The 15968-nt window shown below is 54.5% G+C and overlaps 1 protein-coding gene across 2 annotated transcripts in view; it reads right to left on the reverse strand.

Annotated features, from left to right (window-relative positions):
- The window catches only part of TRAP1 (TNF receptor associated protein 1), a 50557-nt gene that overhangs the window by 7254 nt on the left and 27335 nt on the right, over positions 1–15968 (reverse strand). For both annotated transcript variants that reach the window (XM_018040241.1, XM_018040242.1), the window contains exons 2-11: positions 12523–12690; positions 11676–11758; positions 10122–10262; positions 6971–7042; positions 6492–6652; positions 5542–5651; positions 5088–5161; positions 4236–4391; positions 3424–3544; positions 2929–2998 (exon numbers count right to left, since the gene is read on the reverse strand). In XM_018040241.1, coding sequence (XP_017895730.1) covers positions 2929–2998; positions 3424–3544; positions 4236–4391; positions 5088–5161; positions 5542–5651; positions 6492–6652; positions 6971–7042; positions 10122–10262; positions 11676–11758; positions 12523–12690 — 1156 coding nt within the window. The remainder of the gene's footprint in view (positions 1–2928; positions 2999–3423; positions 3545–4235; positions 4392–5087; positions 5162–5541; positions 5652–6491; positions 6653–6970; positions 7043–10121; positions 10263–11675; positions 11759–12522; positions 12691–15968) is intronic.

A 15968-nucleotide genomic window follows, 5' to 3' on the forward strand; every position in this document is an offset into this window, starting at 1 on the left:
ACTTTCACGGAATACCATCAAACAGAGGGACTTTAGCCACCTAATAATCAGAAGAGTGAAGACATCCCAGGAAGGAAGGGTGACCTGTGGTCAACTCCAGTTAAGGGGACAGGCGCCCCCTAGAGGCAGGAACCCCTAGGGCTTCCCTTGTGGCTCAGCTGGTAAAGATTTATGGACCAGGATTTTCACCATAGCACATAAAACACAATTATGAACAAGCATGTGTTCAACAGGAGAGAACAGGTTGAAATGAATGATGGAAAACTACACGCCACTAAAAATTACACCGTCAACATGATTCTTAATGACATGAAAAAGTGCCTGAGTTGAAAGAAAAACCAGAAAGATCCCAGTATGGATAAATTACAGAGTACACATATGTACTAAGTATGCAAAAAACTACTTGTTGTACGTTATATTTTTCATAATTATGATCCATGTGTGTATATTTTAATTTTGGTTTATACTGGATAGAGGCTTCCCTGGTGGCTCAGATGGTAAAGAATCTGCCTGCAGTGCAACGACCTGGGTTTGATCCCTGGGTCGGGAAGATCCCATGGAGAAGGGAACAGCTACCCACTCCAGTATTCTTGCCCAGAGAATCCCACGGACTGAGGAGCCTGGCAGGCTGCAGTCCTTGGGGTTGCAAAGAGTCAGACACGACTGAACACTAACACTTTCACCTTTCATCCTGGACACACTATATGTGCCTACAGTTTTACAAAATTGGTAATGTTTGCATCTGGATATTTACCAGAACATTACATAATGGCATAAAATTTTGAACAACTTTTTTAGTGGGATTAGGGGGTGTTTTTATTTCCTTACTATTCTGCCTCGGGACTTCCTCGGTGGTGCAGTGGCTGGGGACCCACTGTGCAGTGCAGGGACACAGGCTCAGCCCCTGGTCAGGGAGCTGGGCCCCCACATGGCACAGAGCAGCAGAGCCTGAGCCACAACTTGTGCGCCCACGCGCTGCAAACAGAAGACCCTGTGCGCGCGGCCGCAACTGAGAGAGCACGTGGTTGAACAGTATTCTGCGCGTCCTTTAAAAAGGTAAAATTACCATCTGCTTTTCAGGGTAGGGAAACAGTAACGTTTATCATTCACTTCAGCTTTTCCTCTTTTTCCTCTCATCCTGAGTAACTCAGTCCATCAGCCACAGGGGAGAATGGGACAGGGAAGCGCCTGCGTCTGTCAGGGGAGCCACAGCAGCTTGGATGGGACGAAAAGGTGTCCGTGCAGGGCAAGGGTTGGGGAAGCCTGGCGTGCAGTGTCAGAGCCCAAGGACCCCAAAAGAGGGCACAGGCTGGGGACAGCGGGTGGCATCAGGGCCTGAGCCAGTGAGGGAGCTGCGGAGCTGGGGAGGGCAGGCTTTTTTAAGGGGAGGACCGGAGAGGTAACACTCTGGGGATAATTGGGCAGATTCCACACTGCTGGGAGCAGATGGGAAGGTGGAAGACAAAGCACAATGGGGGCAAAGGAGTCAGCCCGGGTGAGCTCCCGCTAAACCTGGGGCAGTTCGGGCATCAGAGACAGAAGCAGACCACAACTCCTGAGTAAAACAGAAATCCAATCACGCAAATAATTTGTAAAAATATTAAGAAAAGTATAAGAAATGAACCCACAGCTACAAAATACCAGTCCCACATATCATTACTAATTATAGAGGAAAAAAGAGGAATTTCACCTGCAAGGGCTGGCAGACACCCCCTTAGTCAAATGTCAGCGCCAGTGAGGGGACAGCTCCCGTCTCGCCGCCTGACAGGATGCACACGGTGCTCCCTCTGCACCCGAGCATGTGGGGCATCAAGACCCACGCCAGGGCCACCTGGGAGATCCCGGGGACCTCAGACACACACAGGTCTCGAGAGTCAGGGAATGACTGGAACTCAGCCAGCCTCTAGGCCAGAGAAACGCCACAGCTAAAGGTGTGCGTGACCCTGGACAGGACCCTCTCGCTGCAGAGGACACAATGGGTGTGCAGAGTGGGCAGTCTGTGGAGACATGGCAGGTCCACCCTGCCGTGTGTCCTCTAGAAGCGCACCTGAGACGCGGGGCCAGTGGGCACGCAGTGGACAGCTGACTCTCCCAGGGCTTAGGGAAAATGGATTCTGTGTCATGCTTCTTGTAAAAAATTTCACTTAAGGCTGACTCTGCTCGTCAAGATGACAACCCAGCCCTGGAAGACTGCAAGCAGTGACCAAATGGCTGGACACGCCCGTGCCTGCAGCCTTGGTCCCGCCAGCGTCTGGGTCAGCCCAGCTCCGGCTGTGCACGTGGCTGCACTCAGAAGACATGGGCTCAAATCCAGGCTCACTCCCTGGTGGCAGTGACCTCCCTGTGACTAGGTTTCCACAACTGTGACATGGAGACCTAGTGGGTCGCACCCCCGAGGAGACAAGGGCTGCACCCAGGAGGGGCTCAGGATGGTCTGGAGGAGAATAAACACTCAGCAGACCGAAGCTGTGGCTGCCATCAGGATGGGAGATGAGAAGGATGGCCACCCCTGCCCACGTGGATTCCAACAGCAACGTCTCCAACAGCAACGTCTCCAGGCGGGTCCCAGGCCCAGCCCTTGCTTCCTTTCCACCATCAGTGACCTCCTGGACTGAGGTCAGATGTCCTGGCTCTGGGCCTGTCCTCCGCCTTGTCCGTCCAGGACAGCCTCTGGAGCCTCCCTGCTGCGGCCACCCCGGGGCCGGGGCTCGGCTGAGGGAGGGACACGTAGTGGCCGCGCTTCCGCACGTTGGTCCCCAAACCCATCACGAAAACCGAAGGGAACCACGAGGCAGAGCACAGGCGACCTGCACGTGCCCCCGCCACAGCTCCGCGGGCACCTGTGCTCCAGGCTGGGCAGCTTCGAGCCAGCACACCTCTGGTGGCAGAGGCAGGCCTGCCCAGGCGGCGCCACGTCTGCTGACTCACCTGATGAGCGCGCTCTCCTGCAGCAGCTCCCGGCTGAGGTTCAGGGGGATGTCCTCGCTGTCCACCACACCTGGACACAGGTGGCCACGCGTGGGTGAGAGCAGCGGATACTCGGGGGCATCCCTGCCCAACCCCTCGTCCCAGAATTCACCCACACTGTGTCCAGGTCATGACCTGGGTCATGGGGTCAGAAGAAAAGCAGGCAAGGCCAGCAAGCCTTTGCCAGGACAGTTTCTACAATTTCAGCATCCACTGAACTCTCTGAAAGCCACCTCCTAGATTTTTTGCTCAAAATCATAAAACTGTCATGGATCAATCAACCGAACCCAGTGTCTGGAGGCGGGGAGCTCAAGAAGAGGCCCCAGGCTATGAGAATGAGGCTCCCCCACTGACCCCCCACCCCCCGCCCCCGAGCTCAGCACAGGTGAGCCTTCCCAGGAGGAGCTGTTCCCAGGGCTGCAGGGCCTCAGCCACACGCTGGGCACAGATACGAACCTCGGACGAAGCGCAGCCACGTGGGCAGGATATTTGTGGCCTTAGTCTGGATGAGGACCTTGCGGCTATACAGCGACACGCTGGAGCCCAGCTCCCGGCTCACGTCAAACACGGATGGTTTCTGGAGGCAAAGCAAGGACAGTGTCAGGAGGAGCAGGCCCCGCAGAGGTGGAGCGCCACAGTCAGGGGCCCTTCCTGAGGCTGCCTGGCCCGGGAGATTTGGAGCGTACATGTGGTGCCCGGAGAGGCTGGCCCTGACACCAAGGCTCTGGACCAGGCGGGGCCTCTCTGGACAGCTGCTGCTCCTCCATAAACACGATGACTGGTCTGATCCTCTGAACAGAGCCAAACCTGCTGCGGCCAGGGGTTGGCAGACTAGAGCCCACAGGCCAGATCAACCATTCACGCAGCTTAGAACAGTTCTTCCTTCCATTTTTTAATGGTAGGAAAAAAGCAAAAAAGAGCACCTTATGACATGTGAAAAGTAAGAGAAATTCAAGTTTCCATGTCTGCAGCTTCTGGAACCCAGCCCCATGTGCCTGTCTCAGTGTGGCCCATGGGCCCTCGCACTGAATCGGCAGTGGAGCACGTGCCAGAGGGTCATCGTCTGCCGAGCCTACTCCCGACCAGGACTGCAGTCTGCACACAGCCCTGCGGGGACCTGCTTAAGGGGGTGCCCAGGGCTCTGCCTTCCTGACAGGTCCCGGGGACGCGCGTGCACACTCAGCAGAGAGAAACGGGCTCCAGGCTCTCAAAGCCAGAAAGGCTGGGTTCGAGCTGAGGGCTGGGCCGGGGCAGGTGGGGGTGCGCACCGCGTCCGGCACATAGAAGATGCTGCGGATGCTGAGCGGCGCGTCCGTCCTGTAGTGCAGGGTGTAGCGCGGCCTGTCGTGGGCCTGCGCGACGTAGCGGTAGAACTCCTCGTGCTGCCCCTCACCCACGTCCTTGGGGTCCATCATCCAGATGGCCTGGAAATGGAGGAACAGGGATGTTGTTTCAGACACACCTTTCCAACAATGTGTGGGCGGAGCTTGCGGTGCCCAGTGCTGGACAGACACATGGACACACACACGGCTCTGGAACCAGTGCCCCGTGCCCAGCAGTATCAGGAAGAGCGAGCAGGAGGCAAAACCTGGACGAGGCTGCGCATGACCAGCACCAACCGCCGGGGGTGAGAGGCTCAGGGAAGGCGATTGAGCCGGAAAGGGAGAGAGCGCCAAGGCACTCCCACCAGCTCGAGCCCTGAAAACTCAGTAAGACATCAGATGCAGAAGGCCACGTGATGTCTGATTCCATTTCTATGAAACGTCCAGAATAAGCAACCAGGAAGTGGACTGTGGTTACCGGGGGCTCAAGGAAGGGGCTGGTGATGGCGGGGGTCTCTTTCTGGGGTGGGTGGGCAGGGGTGACCTTTTCTAGAACTGACGGTGTAGAACTGACGGTGCTGAGGGCAGAGTGACTGAACACAGCCAGAAGTGCGGGGCGTGCGCCGTGAAGGTGACTCCTGGCGCACATGGACCTGCACCCACAGGTCTCACTGCCCTTCCTGCCCAGAACATCCCACGCTGGGGCTCGGACAGCCACCGCAGGCCCATCTGCCTGGCCGACCCGACAGACAGCAGCTCAGCTCCACAGCGGCCGAGCGCGCAGGCAGCTGGCCTCACCTGCAGGGTGTTCATGCGCCTTCCGTTCAGGTACAAAGGGAAGCTGACGAAGTTGCTGTACTTTGTCACCACATCTGGAAGACACAGAAACAATGAATACCGGAAGCTTCTAGACACAAAAGCTCCGGGAGGCCTCATCCCTGCCCTCCCCCACAGGGAGTAGAACTTGCTCCAGAACCGGGTCAGGGGGCCTAGGCCCCCGTGAGACACCCGCACCTCTTGGCAGCCTCATCAGGGTTTCACGGGGTAACGTGACCGCTGGAAGGCACTGGGCACGTTCAGCAGCATCAGTGAGACCCGGACAGCGGGGCGTACCCGGCACTGCGCCCACCCTGGTTGTCTGGAGCCTGGACTCAGGCCGGGCAGGTGGCCAGAGACACCACACTGCACTGGGACGAAGATGTGACCCTGAGCCCCCACCAAGCTTGTCCCGGAGGCCCAGGCTCATGCTCACCTCGAACCCGGGCCTCGCTGGCGAACTCTCTGCTGTCAGCCTTGAGGTGGATGATGATTTTCGTCCCAGTTCTAACTCCTGAGGCTTCGGCAACTTCAAACACCCCAGAGCTAAGAGGGAGAGGGGAAGTGAGTCCATTCGTCAGCGCTGACAAGGCCCATGTGGCCCCAGGACTCGAATAGAAAGGGAGCCAGAGCCTCGCCGCTTCCGAACCCAGCTGCAACCCCTTCCCCCCGGGACAGTGGTGCTGGGGTTGGGGTGCGGGGTCCCTGCTCATGAGCACAACCTCTGGGCCTCAAGTTCCCTGTGATGGCCGGCAAGCGCCACACCCCGGGAGACCTCCTCCTGTGAGACCTCCACGTTCCGGAGCCCCGGCTGGGTGCTGCCTCTGGAGAGCAGGGGCACGTGGGGGCTGGAGTGGAGGGGGCACCCTGTCATCTCACATCCCAGGTGACTTGGCCCCACTTTCACGGAACAGAACAGAAATCTCTGTTCTGATGGGGGACACGGGCTGTGCCCCGGCAGGGCGGGAATGCAGGTTCAGAAATGAAGTCTGGGTGTTTAGGAAACACACAGTTGACCTCAGCCATGGCAGGTGCCAGCTTCTGTGAAAAGTTGAGATGCTCCTGGACATCCACCCATGAGGCAAGCCCAGAATGTGGTGAGCCAGCAGGAGGTAGGGTGGCCAGGGGCCAGACCCTGACACTCCCGAGGAATCAAGGACATGTCCTCAGAAGAGGCACGTGCCCTGGAGCAGCGCAGGACCCAGCAGCAAAAGGAGTCAAGACCCTGAGCGGGGGCTCAGGCCTCCCATAGAAGCCCAAGAAGCTGCTGGGGCTTCCAGACCAGGTCTTCGAGTCCTACTCTGCGTGGCGGGTGACAGTTGCCTTGGTGGCCCCAGGGCCTGGGGGACACTCAATGGGTGACATGGGATCCACTCACTCACTCACCCATCTGAAAGCCACCGGTACCCAAGGCTGCCTGCATCCACCGAGCGAGAATAGACCTCGACTCTGTCGGCCACCATGAAGGCCGAGTAGAAGCCCACACCGAACTGGCCGATGATCTTGCTGCCAGCTTCCGCCTGGTTCTGCAGCGCATCCAGAAAGGCCTGCAGGGTGAGGCTGGTCAGAGGGGCGTGTCAGGCGGGGATGGACTGGCTTTGAACCTGGGGTCAGCCAGTCTCTAGCTGCGGGAAAAGTACCCACTCCAGCCGGTCCATCCAACAAATAACAAACTACCTCTGAGGGCCCCATGATGATGCAGGGAAATCCTGGACAGAGGGACCCCAATGGCACAAACGCGCTGGTGGACAGTCCTCACAAGCTGGCATCTACAGCATCTGGGACCAGCCCTGGTCAGAGCTGCCCTTAGGATGCTTAACCTGAGGGGAGTGGCGGTAGCACCCCAGGGAAGGCGGGGGCCTCACCTTCGACCCGGACCTGGCGATGGTTCCCAAGTTGGACACCAGCTCCTCCTGGCTCATCCCGACACCGGTGTCCTAGGAGACAGACAGGCTGAACACCAGGGCGCGTGTGCGGAGCGCCAGGCACAAGCACCCAAGTCGGACCTGCTCACGGCCCGCGACATCACAACAGGGTTGTCAGGAAAGGCGGATTCCAGTCACACCAGCCAGGCCTTTCTGGGGAAACCTCACCAGAGGACAGACTAACTTAGATACAGGGACAAAACCGAGTCCAAGAAGAGCTTCACAGCGTCACACGATTTGTGACAAAGGTTCCAAGACAAACCACTGTGGACGGGAAGAACAAACGGTGCCGAGACAAGCAGCAGCCATAGGCGGAGCAGCGCCCAGCCCGTCTCCCCCACGCAGACACCACGTGATCAGAGGGCTGCGTGTAAGAGCCGAGGCCGTGAAACCAAGAGAAGACAAAAAAAAAAAAGACAAGACAGGAGGAAGCCTTTCTATCCCTGCGGAACAGGCAGTGACTCCTTTAATAGGCCACTAAAAGCATGAAACATGAAAATGATAAACTGCATTTCATTAAGAACTTATGCTTTTCAAAAGCCACTACCTAAGAAAATTAAAAGGCAAGTCAGGGACTAGGGGAAAATATTTGCAAAGTATATCTGATAGAGAACTCGAATTTAGAATATACAAAGAACTTACAATGCAAAAACATGACAAACCACCTGAGTAAAAATGAGCAAAAATCTGAAAGGCATTTCACAAAGAAGATACACGAATGGCAAACACTTATAACCATTAGGGAAGTGAAGTGAAGTGAAGTAGCTCAGCAGTGTCCGACTCTGTGCGACCCCATGGACTATGGCCTGCCAGGCTCCTCGTCCATGGGATTCTCCAGGCAAGAATACTGGAGTGGGTTGCCATTTCCTTCTCCAAGGGATCTTCTTGACCCAGGGATCGAACCTGGGTCTCCCGCATTGCAGGCAGACGCTTCAACCTCTGAGCCACCAGGGTCCCCAACCATTAGCGAAATGAAAACTAAACCTACACTGAGACACTGCTCGCTCACTAAAATGGCTGACATTAAAGACCAACAATGATGAGCGTATCAAGGACGTGCTGCCAGGAGGAACGCAGAATGGGACACCAGCTTTTGGCAATGCTTGGCGGTTTCTTCTAAAGTTAAATAGACACTTTCCTTACAACCCAGCAGTCCTATTCCAAGGTATTTACCCGAAAGAAATGAAAACGTGTGTCCATACAAAGACTGAGATATTCATGGCAGCTCAATCCCTATCATCTCCAGTGCTCGCTGGAGAAGCTGGTGGAGAGACTGGTGAAGCTGTGGTGCCTTCACACAGCAGAACACTTCTCAGTAACAGAAAGGGACAAACTACTGATCCGTCTGACTGCGCGAACTCGCAAAACCGCCGTGACAAGTGACACTCCAAACTCAAGAGACCACCTCCTGTGCAACTATGTTTGTGTGAAATCGTAGAAAATAGGAAACCGCAGCAACAGAAAGCAGGTCAGTGGCTGATGAGGGCTAGGAAGGGTGGGGAATGCTGGGTGATGACCCCAGTGGTATGGTGGGCCACTACTGTGCGTGTTAGTCCAAACTCCCTGAACACGTGAACCTGAGGGAGCTGATCATACGGAAGCACACTTTAAACAGCAGCAGCGGCCGGCAAGAAAGGCGCACACGCACAGAGCAGAGAGCAGCAGACCAAAGACCACAAACCAGCGGCCGTTCTGAGCGGCAGAGCCAGGCCTGCTGGGAAGAGGCCCACAGGGACGGACGCCCCCCAGAGACGCGGGCAGCAGGGCCTAGAGCAGCGACCTCGGGACCGTGGCCCTCAGGCCCACCGCCTGACGAACCCCACCTCTGCCTTTCTAACTTTCTGACCCTAAACTGTAATAGCCACCAAAAGTATTGCTGTGTCTGCAGTAAGACTGTTAATCCAAACAGCTGTAATTAAAATACAGCACTAGAGAATATACAATAACATGCCGTAAAAGTACGGTCCAAAATGTGAGGAAGCGCACAGCTGACCCCGGAACAGCAGCAGCTGGTTGAGTCTGGGGATGCAACTCCACTCTGCACTGTGGGTACAGAGGACACAGAGCAAGACCCGCAGACGTGGAGGAGCTGGGCACTCACAGGACAGACTGTACGTTCTGTGTGGATCTGACTGTGAGGAGGGCCTGCCCCCCCAGCCCAAGTGCTGTTCAAGGGTCACCTTACATAAAAAATACTACATGGTTTAAAATCTGTTAAGGGAATTCCCTGGTGGTCCAGTGATTAGGACTCCATGCTCCCAATGCTGAGAGCCTGGGTTCAATCCATTGTTGGGGAAGTAAGATCCCACAAGCCACGCAGAGTGGTCAAAAAAACTTTTTTAACCTGTTTGGATATGTAGACAAACCCTATTAGACATATACTGAAATGTTAACAGCATCTTTGAACGATGGGGCTCCTCTTCAAAGAGGGAACCCTCTTACACTGTTGATGGGAATATAAATTGGTGCAGCCACTATGAAAAACAGTATGAAGGTTCCTCAAAAAAAAAAAAAAAAATAGAGTTGCCACATGATCTAGCAATCCCACTCCTGGGCATATCTCCAGGTACAACTCCAATTCAAGAAGATACCCGCACCCCCATGCTCACAGCAGCACTGTTCCCAACAGTCAAGACCTGGAAATAAGCTAAATGTCCATCGACGGATGGATGGAAAAGATGTGGCGTGTGTGCCCCACCCCCCACACACGATGGAGTGTTACTCAGCCATGAAGAAGAATGAAACCATGCCATCTGTAGCAACATGGATGGACTGAGAGATAAGAGAAAGACAATTATCACACAGTATCACTTAGATATGACTCTGAAATAAGACACAAATCTATCTATGAAACAGTAACAGAATCACAGACATAGGGAACGGACTTGCAGCTGCCACGGGACAGGGCAGGTGCAGAGGGAAGGACTGGGACTTTGGGGTGAGCAAATGGGAATATATAGGAGGCAAACATCAAGGGCCTACTGTATACAGCACAGGGAACTATATTCAGTTCAAGGTGGTCAGCAGGCCACTGGGAGCCTAGAGGCGTGACAGACAGGCAGCCCGTCTCCCGGCCCATCGGGGGAGGCACCTGGATTGTGATGGTGCCTCTGTCGGCGTCAGTCTGCAGGTGAATCTCCATGTCTGGCAGCGCTTGGCCTTCAGACACCAGCTTATGACGCAGCTTTTCCAAGGCATCACTTGCGTTGGAGATGAGCTCACGAATGAACACCTATGGAAATGGAGATGAGACGCTGTGCTGCAGGACCTATCTGTCAGCAGCCTCTGCAGCAGTGTTACCAGCTGGGGGAAGCATTTAACCAGATAAAGACTTCCCACTGTACTCAAAGCCAGTTTCTCCAGAGCCGCCCACAGGATGACTGGAGGTGGATCATGTTCCCCTGACCCAGCTTTCTGTCACCTCTGACCCTACTGCCCCTTCCTCAGCATCAGTTTGGAGCTAGGAGTCTGTTACTGCCAACTGCAAGGGACTCGTGAGACGACTTCTCAACTCTTGCCCACGGATGTCAAAATATCCTCAAAACATATTTTCCCTTCTCCATGAAGGGCTCACCAGCTTCACTTAATCTAGTGGGTTGCCACAAACCAGACCTCCCATGTTCAGGAGAAAAGGGGGCCTCAGGCCCCACGACCGACCTGGGTGTGCACAGCCCTTCTCCTCTGATAAAGCTCCACTTACAGTCAGACGCAGCACATGGGAGGGCTGACCTGGCCCCGAGAGAGAAGCAGCTGGGTGTCACGGGGCCACCTGGGGATGGAGTTTAGCAGGACGAGACCTGGAAATACTTCCTGGAAGTCTTTTCATTTTGGAAAGCTGTGCTTTGCTTCTGCTGCTGCTGCTGCTAAGTCGCTTCAGTCGTGTCCGACTCTGTGCGACCCCATAGACGGCAGCCCACCAGGCTCCTCCGTCCCTGGGATTCTCCAGGCAAGAACACTGGAGTGGGTTGCCATTTCCTTCTCCAATGCATGAAAGTGAAAAGTGAAAATGAAGTTGCTCAGTTGTATCTGACTCTTTGCGACCCCATATACTGTAGCCTACCAGGCTCTTCTGTCCATGGGATTTTCCAGGCAAGAGTACTGGAGTGGGCTGCCATTGCCTTCTCCAAGCTGTGCTTTACTCCTCTCAAATTCTCTGCATTTTAGCAACAATGAGCATGGAACCACAGCCTGTCAGCCTGGAGCAGCTTTGTCTCCTCACAAAGGCCCCAGGCGCTCCTTGCTGCTCTGCTCTACACAGGGGGAGTCTTCTTCCTTCAGCCCCACAGACCATGGCTGGTGAGGCCAGGTGACGAGGGAGGTGAATCTGGGGTCCAGAGCCCGTGGGCAACACCCCAGAAATGGACATCAGCAGGGAAGGCCCCACACCAACACCTGAGACTTTAAAATTAACAGCAAAATGCATTACTTCCCAGGTTCAGTGTGGCTCAAAGAATTACCTGGATATATCTGTCCATAAACCCCAATGGATTTTGGTAAGAACACTCACTGGTAGCCAAGATCAGTACTTGTCCAAATTTAATGCCTTCTCACTGCTAACCCACTAGCTGGCATTTCCCCAGGACAGCACAGAAACAGTCTTGCCAACAGAACCAGCCAGCGCTGGGAGTGATTAGCAGGCACGCACCTCTTTTTCTGAGTACAGGGAACGGGCAACAATGTCTAAGAGCTTCTTCGTCTCAGCCTGGAACTCGTGTTTGGTAGCAGAACCTAGTAACAAACCACAGACGCAACCAGGAAAGTTTAACGTCTTTTTTCACAGAAGAACATGCTTTGCAACATTCAAAAAAATCTTTAAGATAAGGAGTTTTAAACATTTTTCAAAACAGTGAACAACAACAAAAAACCCCCAACCATCTGGGGCTCAGACAGAAGAGCAGATCAGGAGTTCCCTTTCCCCGAGAAGCGTGGACAAGCCCGCACCCACCCTCCTCGCCGGAGCCTGCAGGCCTTAGGTTCCGCTGCTTGGAGAAGCTGTCGACCTGCCTCCACAACCAGACCCTGGATTCGATTCTTGAATGCGGTGGTTTCCAGATTAATCATTTAGAAAGCAAAGGAGAAAACCTCACTCCTCTTAACCCAAGCATTAAATACTCTGTTGCTGTCTCATCTGAAAGCCAGAAACGGATTCGCGGCAGGACCGGCTCCAGAGCCTGCCCTCCACACGTCCCGGGAACGCAGGGCCGTGCTGAGCTTCCGTCCGCTTGGTGATCGTTAGCAGATGTGCAGGCGCCTGCGCCAACTCCCGGTGACCACCAGAGGGCGCCAAACGTGCCAGGATGGAAGTCAGAAGCGCCGGGGAAGCCGGAAATGCAGGAGGCATTGTTTTGGGACCCCTCCCTCCAACCAAGCCCTTCCTTCGTCTGAAGTGAGTGCGTGGCTCCCTCAAGCACGGCTTCTGCCTCAGTACCCCCGCGGGAGGCAGCGTTCTCCGGGGCCCCTGACCGAACGCCCCAACCCTGCACCAGCCTCACCCTGCACGGCCTCCGAGCTGCTGATGACCGAGTGCAGGGGCCCCGCCTCCGCCTGGTCCTCGGCAGCCTGGGAGCTGAAAGGCCGTCCCACGTGGAAGCTCGAGGCCAGGCTTCGCCGGGGACCCCAGGACTGAGCTGGGGGCCTCCAGGGACACAGAACTGGTTTTCCTGAAAAGACAAACATGAGGAAGAAAGAATTAACAGGACATCAGGACAGAATACCCTGATTTGTTCACACCAAAGCCGGCTCCAGAGACCAGTGTCACCCTGGAGAAATCGGAAGTGACAAGCTCCGTGCATCTAGCCGGTAGTCGGCAGGTAGTTTTGCTAACACCGCCCCACACATGGCAAATACCAAGAACGCAGAGAACTCGCGGCAGAACGGCAGGAGCAGGCAGGCACCTTCTGACGCCACTTCCCACGTGCGCCCCGATTTGGTGCACAAACCCACCAAACTCAACGTGCCTCCATGCTCGCAGCCCCTCCCAGAGCCAGAAATAACGACAGGCCAGCCTTCCTTACTGTGTAACTAACATGGAAAAAGGAGAAAAAATACTCCCTAAGAGGGAGACAAATTTTTAGATGTGCATGTTCCAAAACTGTCCCGTCATCTTCCAAAAAATCTTGAGTCCTTTCTTCTCCTGTCCACAAGAGTCTTTTAAATTAGTGCATTTAAAGTCTGCAAACCAGGGCATGATCTCCTCTGCCTCATAACTAGGAATGGGATTCCGTGTCTCTCCAGTTACTTTTCAGTAACTCCCTTCAGCACAGTGGACCGAGGAACCACGGCGCGGGGAGAAGGAAAACCCACCCCCATGACACTGCACCCCGGCCCGGCGTGGCTGCCAGCGCCACAGAAAGACACACGGCCCCTCCACCCAACGGGCAGAATTCAGCCAGTCCTCACCAGCACCCTGAAGACACTGGCCGGGGGCCGGCACTGTGTAGAGGGGCTCACTGCCCAGCACTCTGAAGGCTCCTAACACAGGACACTCCGTGTCAAAGTCTAGGCCACGACAAGCTGCGGCTGCCAGTTACACACTACGCACGTGTGGCGCTCAGGGAGGAATGAGTTAGAAGTAACTCGTGGCTTTCTAAATCAATGTTATCAGCTTCCACATTCCTACAAGGTGTAAATATCTGCCTTCTGTTTAAGCTTATTTTTGGATTTATAGATAACACACACTTTAGCCTTTACCTATATGAGGAATACCTTTAAAACCAGCCTAACTTAGAAAACATTCAGTTTCCAGATAGCTTGAATATTTAATTCTCTGGCCTAGCTGCACTGTTCACTTAATCCATACAGCTAACCCGTTCCCCCTAAAAAACTGGGTATTTCTTCTGGAATTAAGTGGCATTTGGTTATAGCATTCAAGTCTGCACCAGCCCAGGCAGGGCTGCTGGGGTCCCCATGGTCCCAGATGGCGCTGACGCAGGACGTACGACGCCAGCAGACTGTGTGACCCACACCGTCTCCCCTCCCGGGACAGTGCTCCTGGCTCCCCACAAAAGCTGGGGACCCTCTGCTTTAAACTGAGGGGACTTCAGGCTGAAATCAGTGAGGGATGCGAGACCTGGCTGGGCCTCAGGATGCAGTGTGGACTCAGCTCTCCGTGGAGCATCGCCCTCCACGTACGAGCACTTGGACCACTGAAACTGGGAGTGACGGGGAGGCCCCCAGAGGAAGGTGGGAGGCAGCCCCGGAAGCACAGACTGGCAGTGTTCCTGATGCTTCCACGTAAAAAGTCCGAGGACACTGAAAGTATTTTAGAGATTCTTACATCAAACCGCTTCCTGTTCAGGGGCCTCAGGAAAGGACAGAGAGAGAGAGAGCGAGCGAGCCTGTGTGTCTGTCTGTGTGTCTGTGTGTAAAGGACAGTGTGTGTGTCTGTCCGTGTCTGTCCGTGTATGTGTCTCTGTGTGTGTGTAAAGGACAGTGTGTGTGTGTGTGTCTGTGTATGTGTCTCTCAGTTGTGTAAAGGACAGTGTGTGTGTCTGTCCGTGTGTGTCTGTGTCTGTGTGTAAAGGACAGTGTGTGTGTGTCTGTATGTGTGTCTGTGTGTGTAAAGGACAGTGTGTGTGTGCGTGTGTGTGTAAAGGGCTGTGTGTGTGCGTGCACACGTGTGGTGTCCCAGGGCGCCTCCTTCCAGCAGTGGCTCGCAGGCGCGCTGACCCTGGCCCGAGCCTCCCCAGCTCCTCCGCCGCCCTTGCCCTGGCATACCCAGGGTCCTTGGCCTTCCAGGTGGCCCCCTGCCTGCACACTGCTCCATGCAACCTGTCCCATCTCTTAAACTCAACACCTTCATCTTCTGATACAAACTCCATCTTGGTATTTCTGATTTCAGGGGACTCATTCCTGAACACAACCCCACCAACTCCAAGGGCCTCAGGCTGGCCTTCCAGGACCCCACCAAGCAGCACCCAAGACCTCCAGGGCGCACCCCTTCGTCCCGGCCCACAGGCCTGCAGCCGCCCACCCTGGGGAAGGAGCCCTGGCCACAGCCCTGCCCTGCTTCCTGTCCTACCCCCTGCTCAAAGGACTCGGTCCTTTTCTCATCATCTGCCTCTTGGTCCTGTCAGGAAAGAACAGGTCACATTCCCTCACGCCCAGTTGTAAGCCATCTTCATCCCCAAAGAAAACCAGAAATCACACGAAACTGAACAATTCAGTGGATAACAGCGCCTCTCCTTTCAGACCCCCAGGAACTACCTGTTTTAAACCTGCTCCCAGACTGGGGAAGGGGCTGTTGGATTATGACCGGCACACTTTATTTCCAGTCTTCTGTGCATAAATATTTTTATCAAGAACACATCTTACGGCTTCCCTGGTGGCTCAGTGGTAAAGAATCCACCTGCTAACGCAGGAGACATGGGTTTGAGCTCTGGTCCAGGAAGATCCCACACACCGAGGGGCAACTAAGCATGTGTCCAACTATTCAGCCCGTGCTCTAGAGCCCAGGAGTCGCAACTGAGCCACGTGCCACAAGTACTGAAGTCCACGCACCCTGGAGCCCGAGCTCTGAAATGAGAAGCCACTGCAATGAGAAGCCCGCACGTCACAACTAGAGTAGCCTCCGCACTCCACAACTAGAGAAAAAGCCACGCAGCAACAAAGACCCAGCACAGCCAAAACTAAACAAGTAAATGACATTTTAAAGAAAGAACACATCTTAGGAACTGCTCTGTTTTAGTACATATAAAGCTGCTTATTCTTTTTAATGAACAAATAATAATCCACTGTACTGAATGAGTATTTAGTGTTCAACTGATGGATGTTTAAACTGTTTCCTGTGCTGTTGGAAACAATGCTCCAGGTGATCAAGAGTTATCTATCGCACATTTACCCTTCATGGAAGAAAGAGATACAGGGAAATATCCACGTTTCCACTCGTTTGTGCAAAAGCAACAGGAAGGATAAACCAGAAGCTAATGAGATTGTGTAT

This window comes from Capra hircus, chromosome 25 (genome assembly GCF_001704415.2).
Source record: "Capra hircus breed San Clemente chromosome 25, ASM170441v1, whole genome shotgun sequence".
In the NCBI taxonomy this organism is placed as follows: Eukaryota; Metazoa; Chordata; class Mammalia; order Artiodactyla; family Bovidae; genus Capra; species Capra hircus.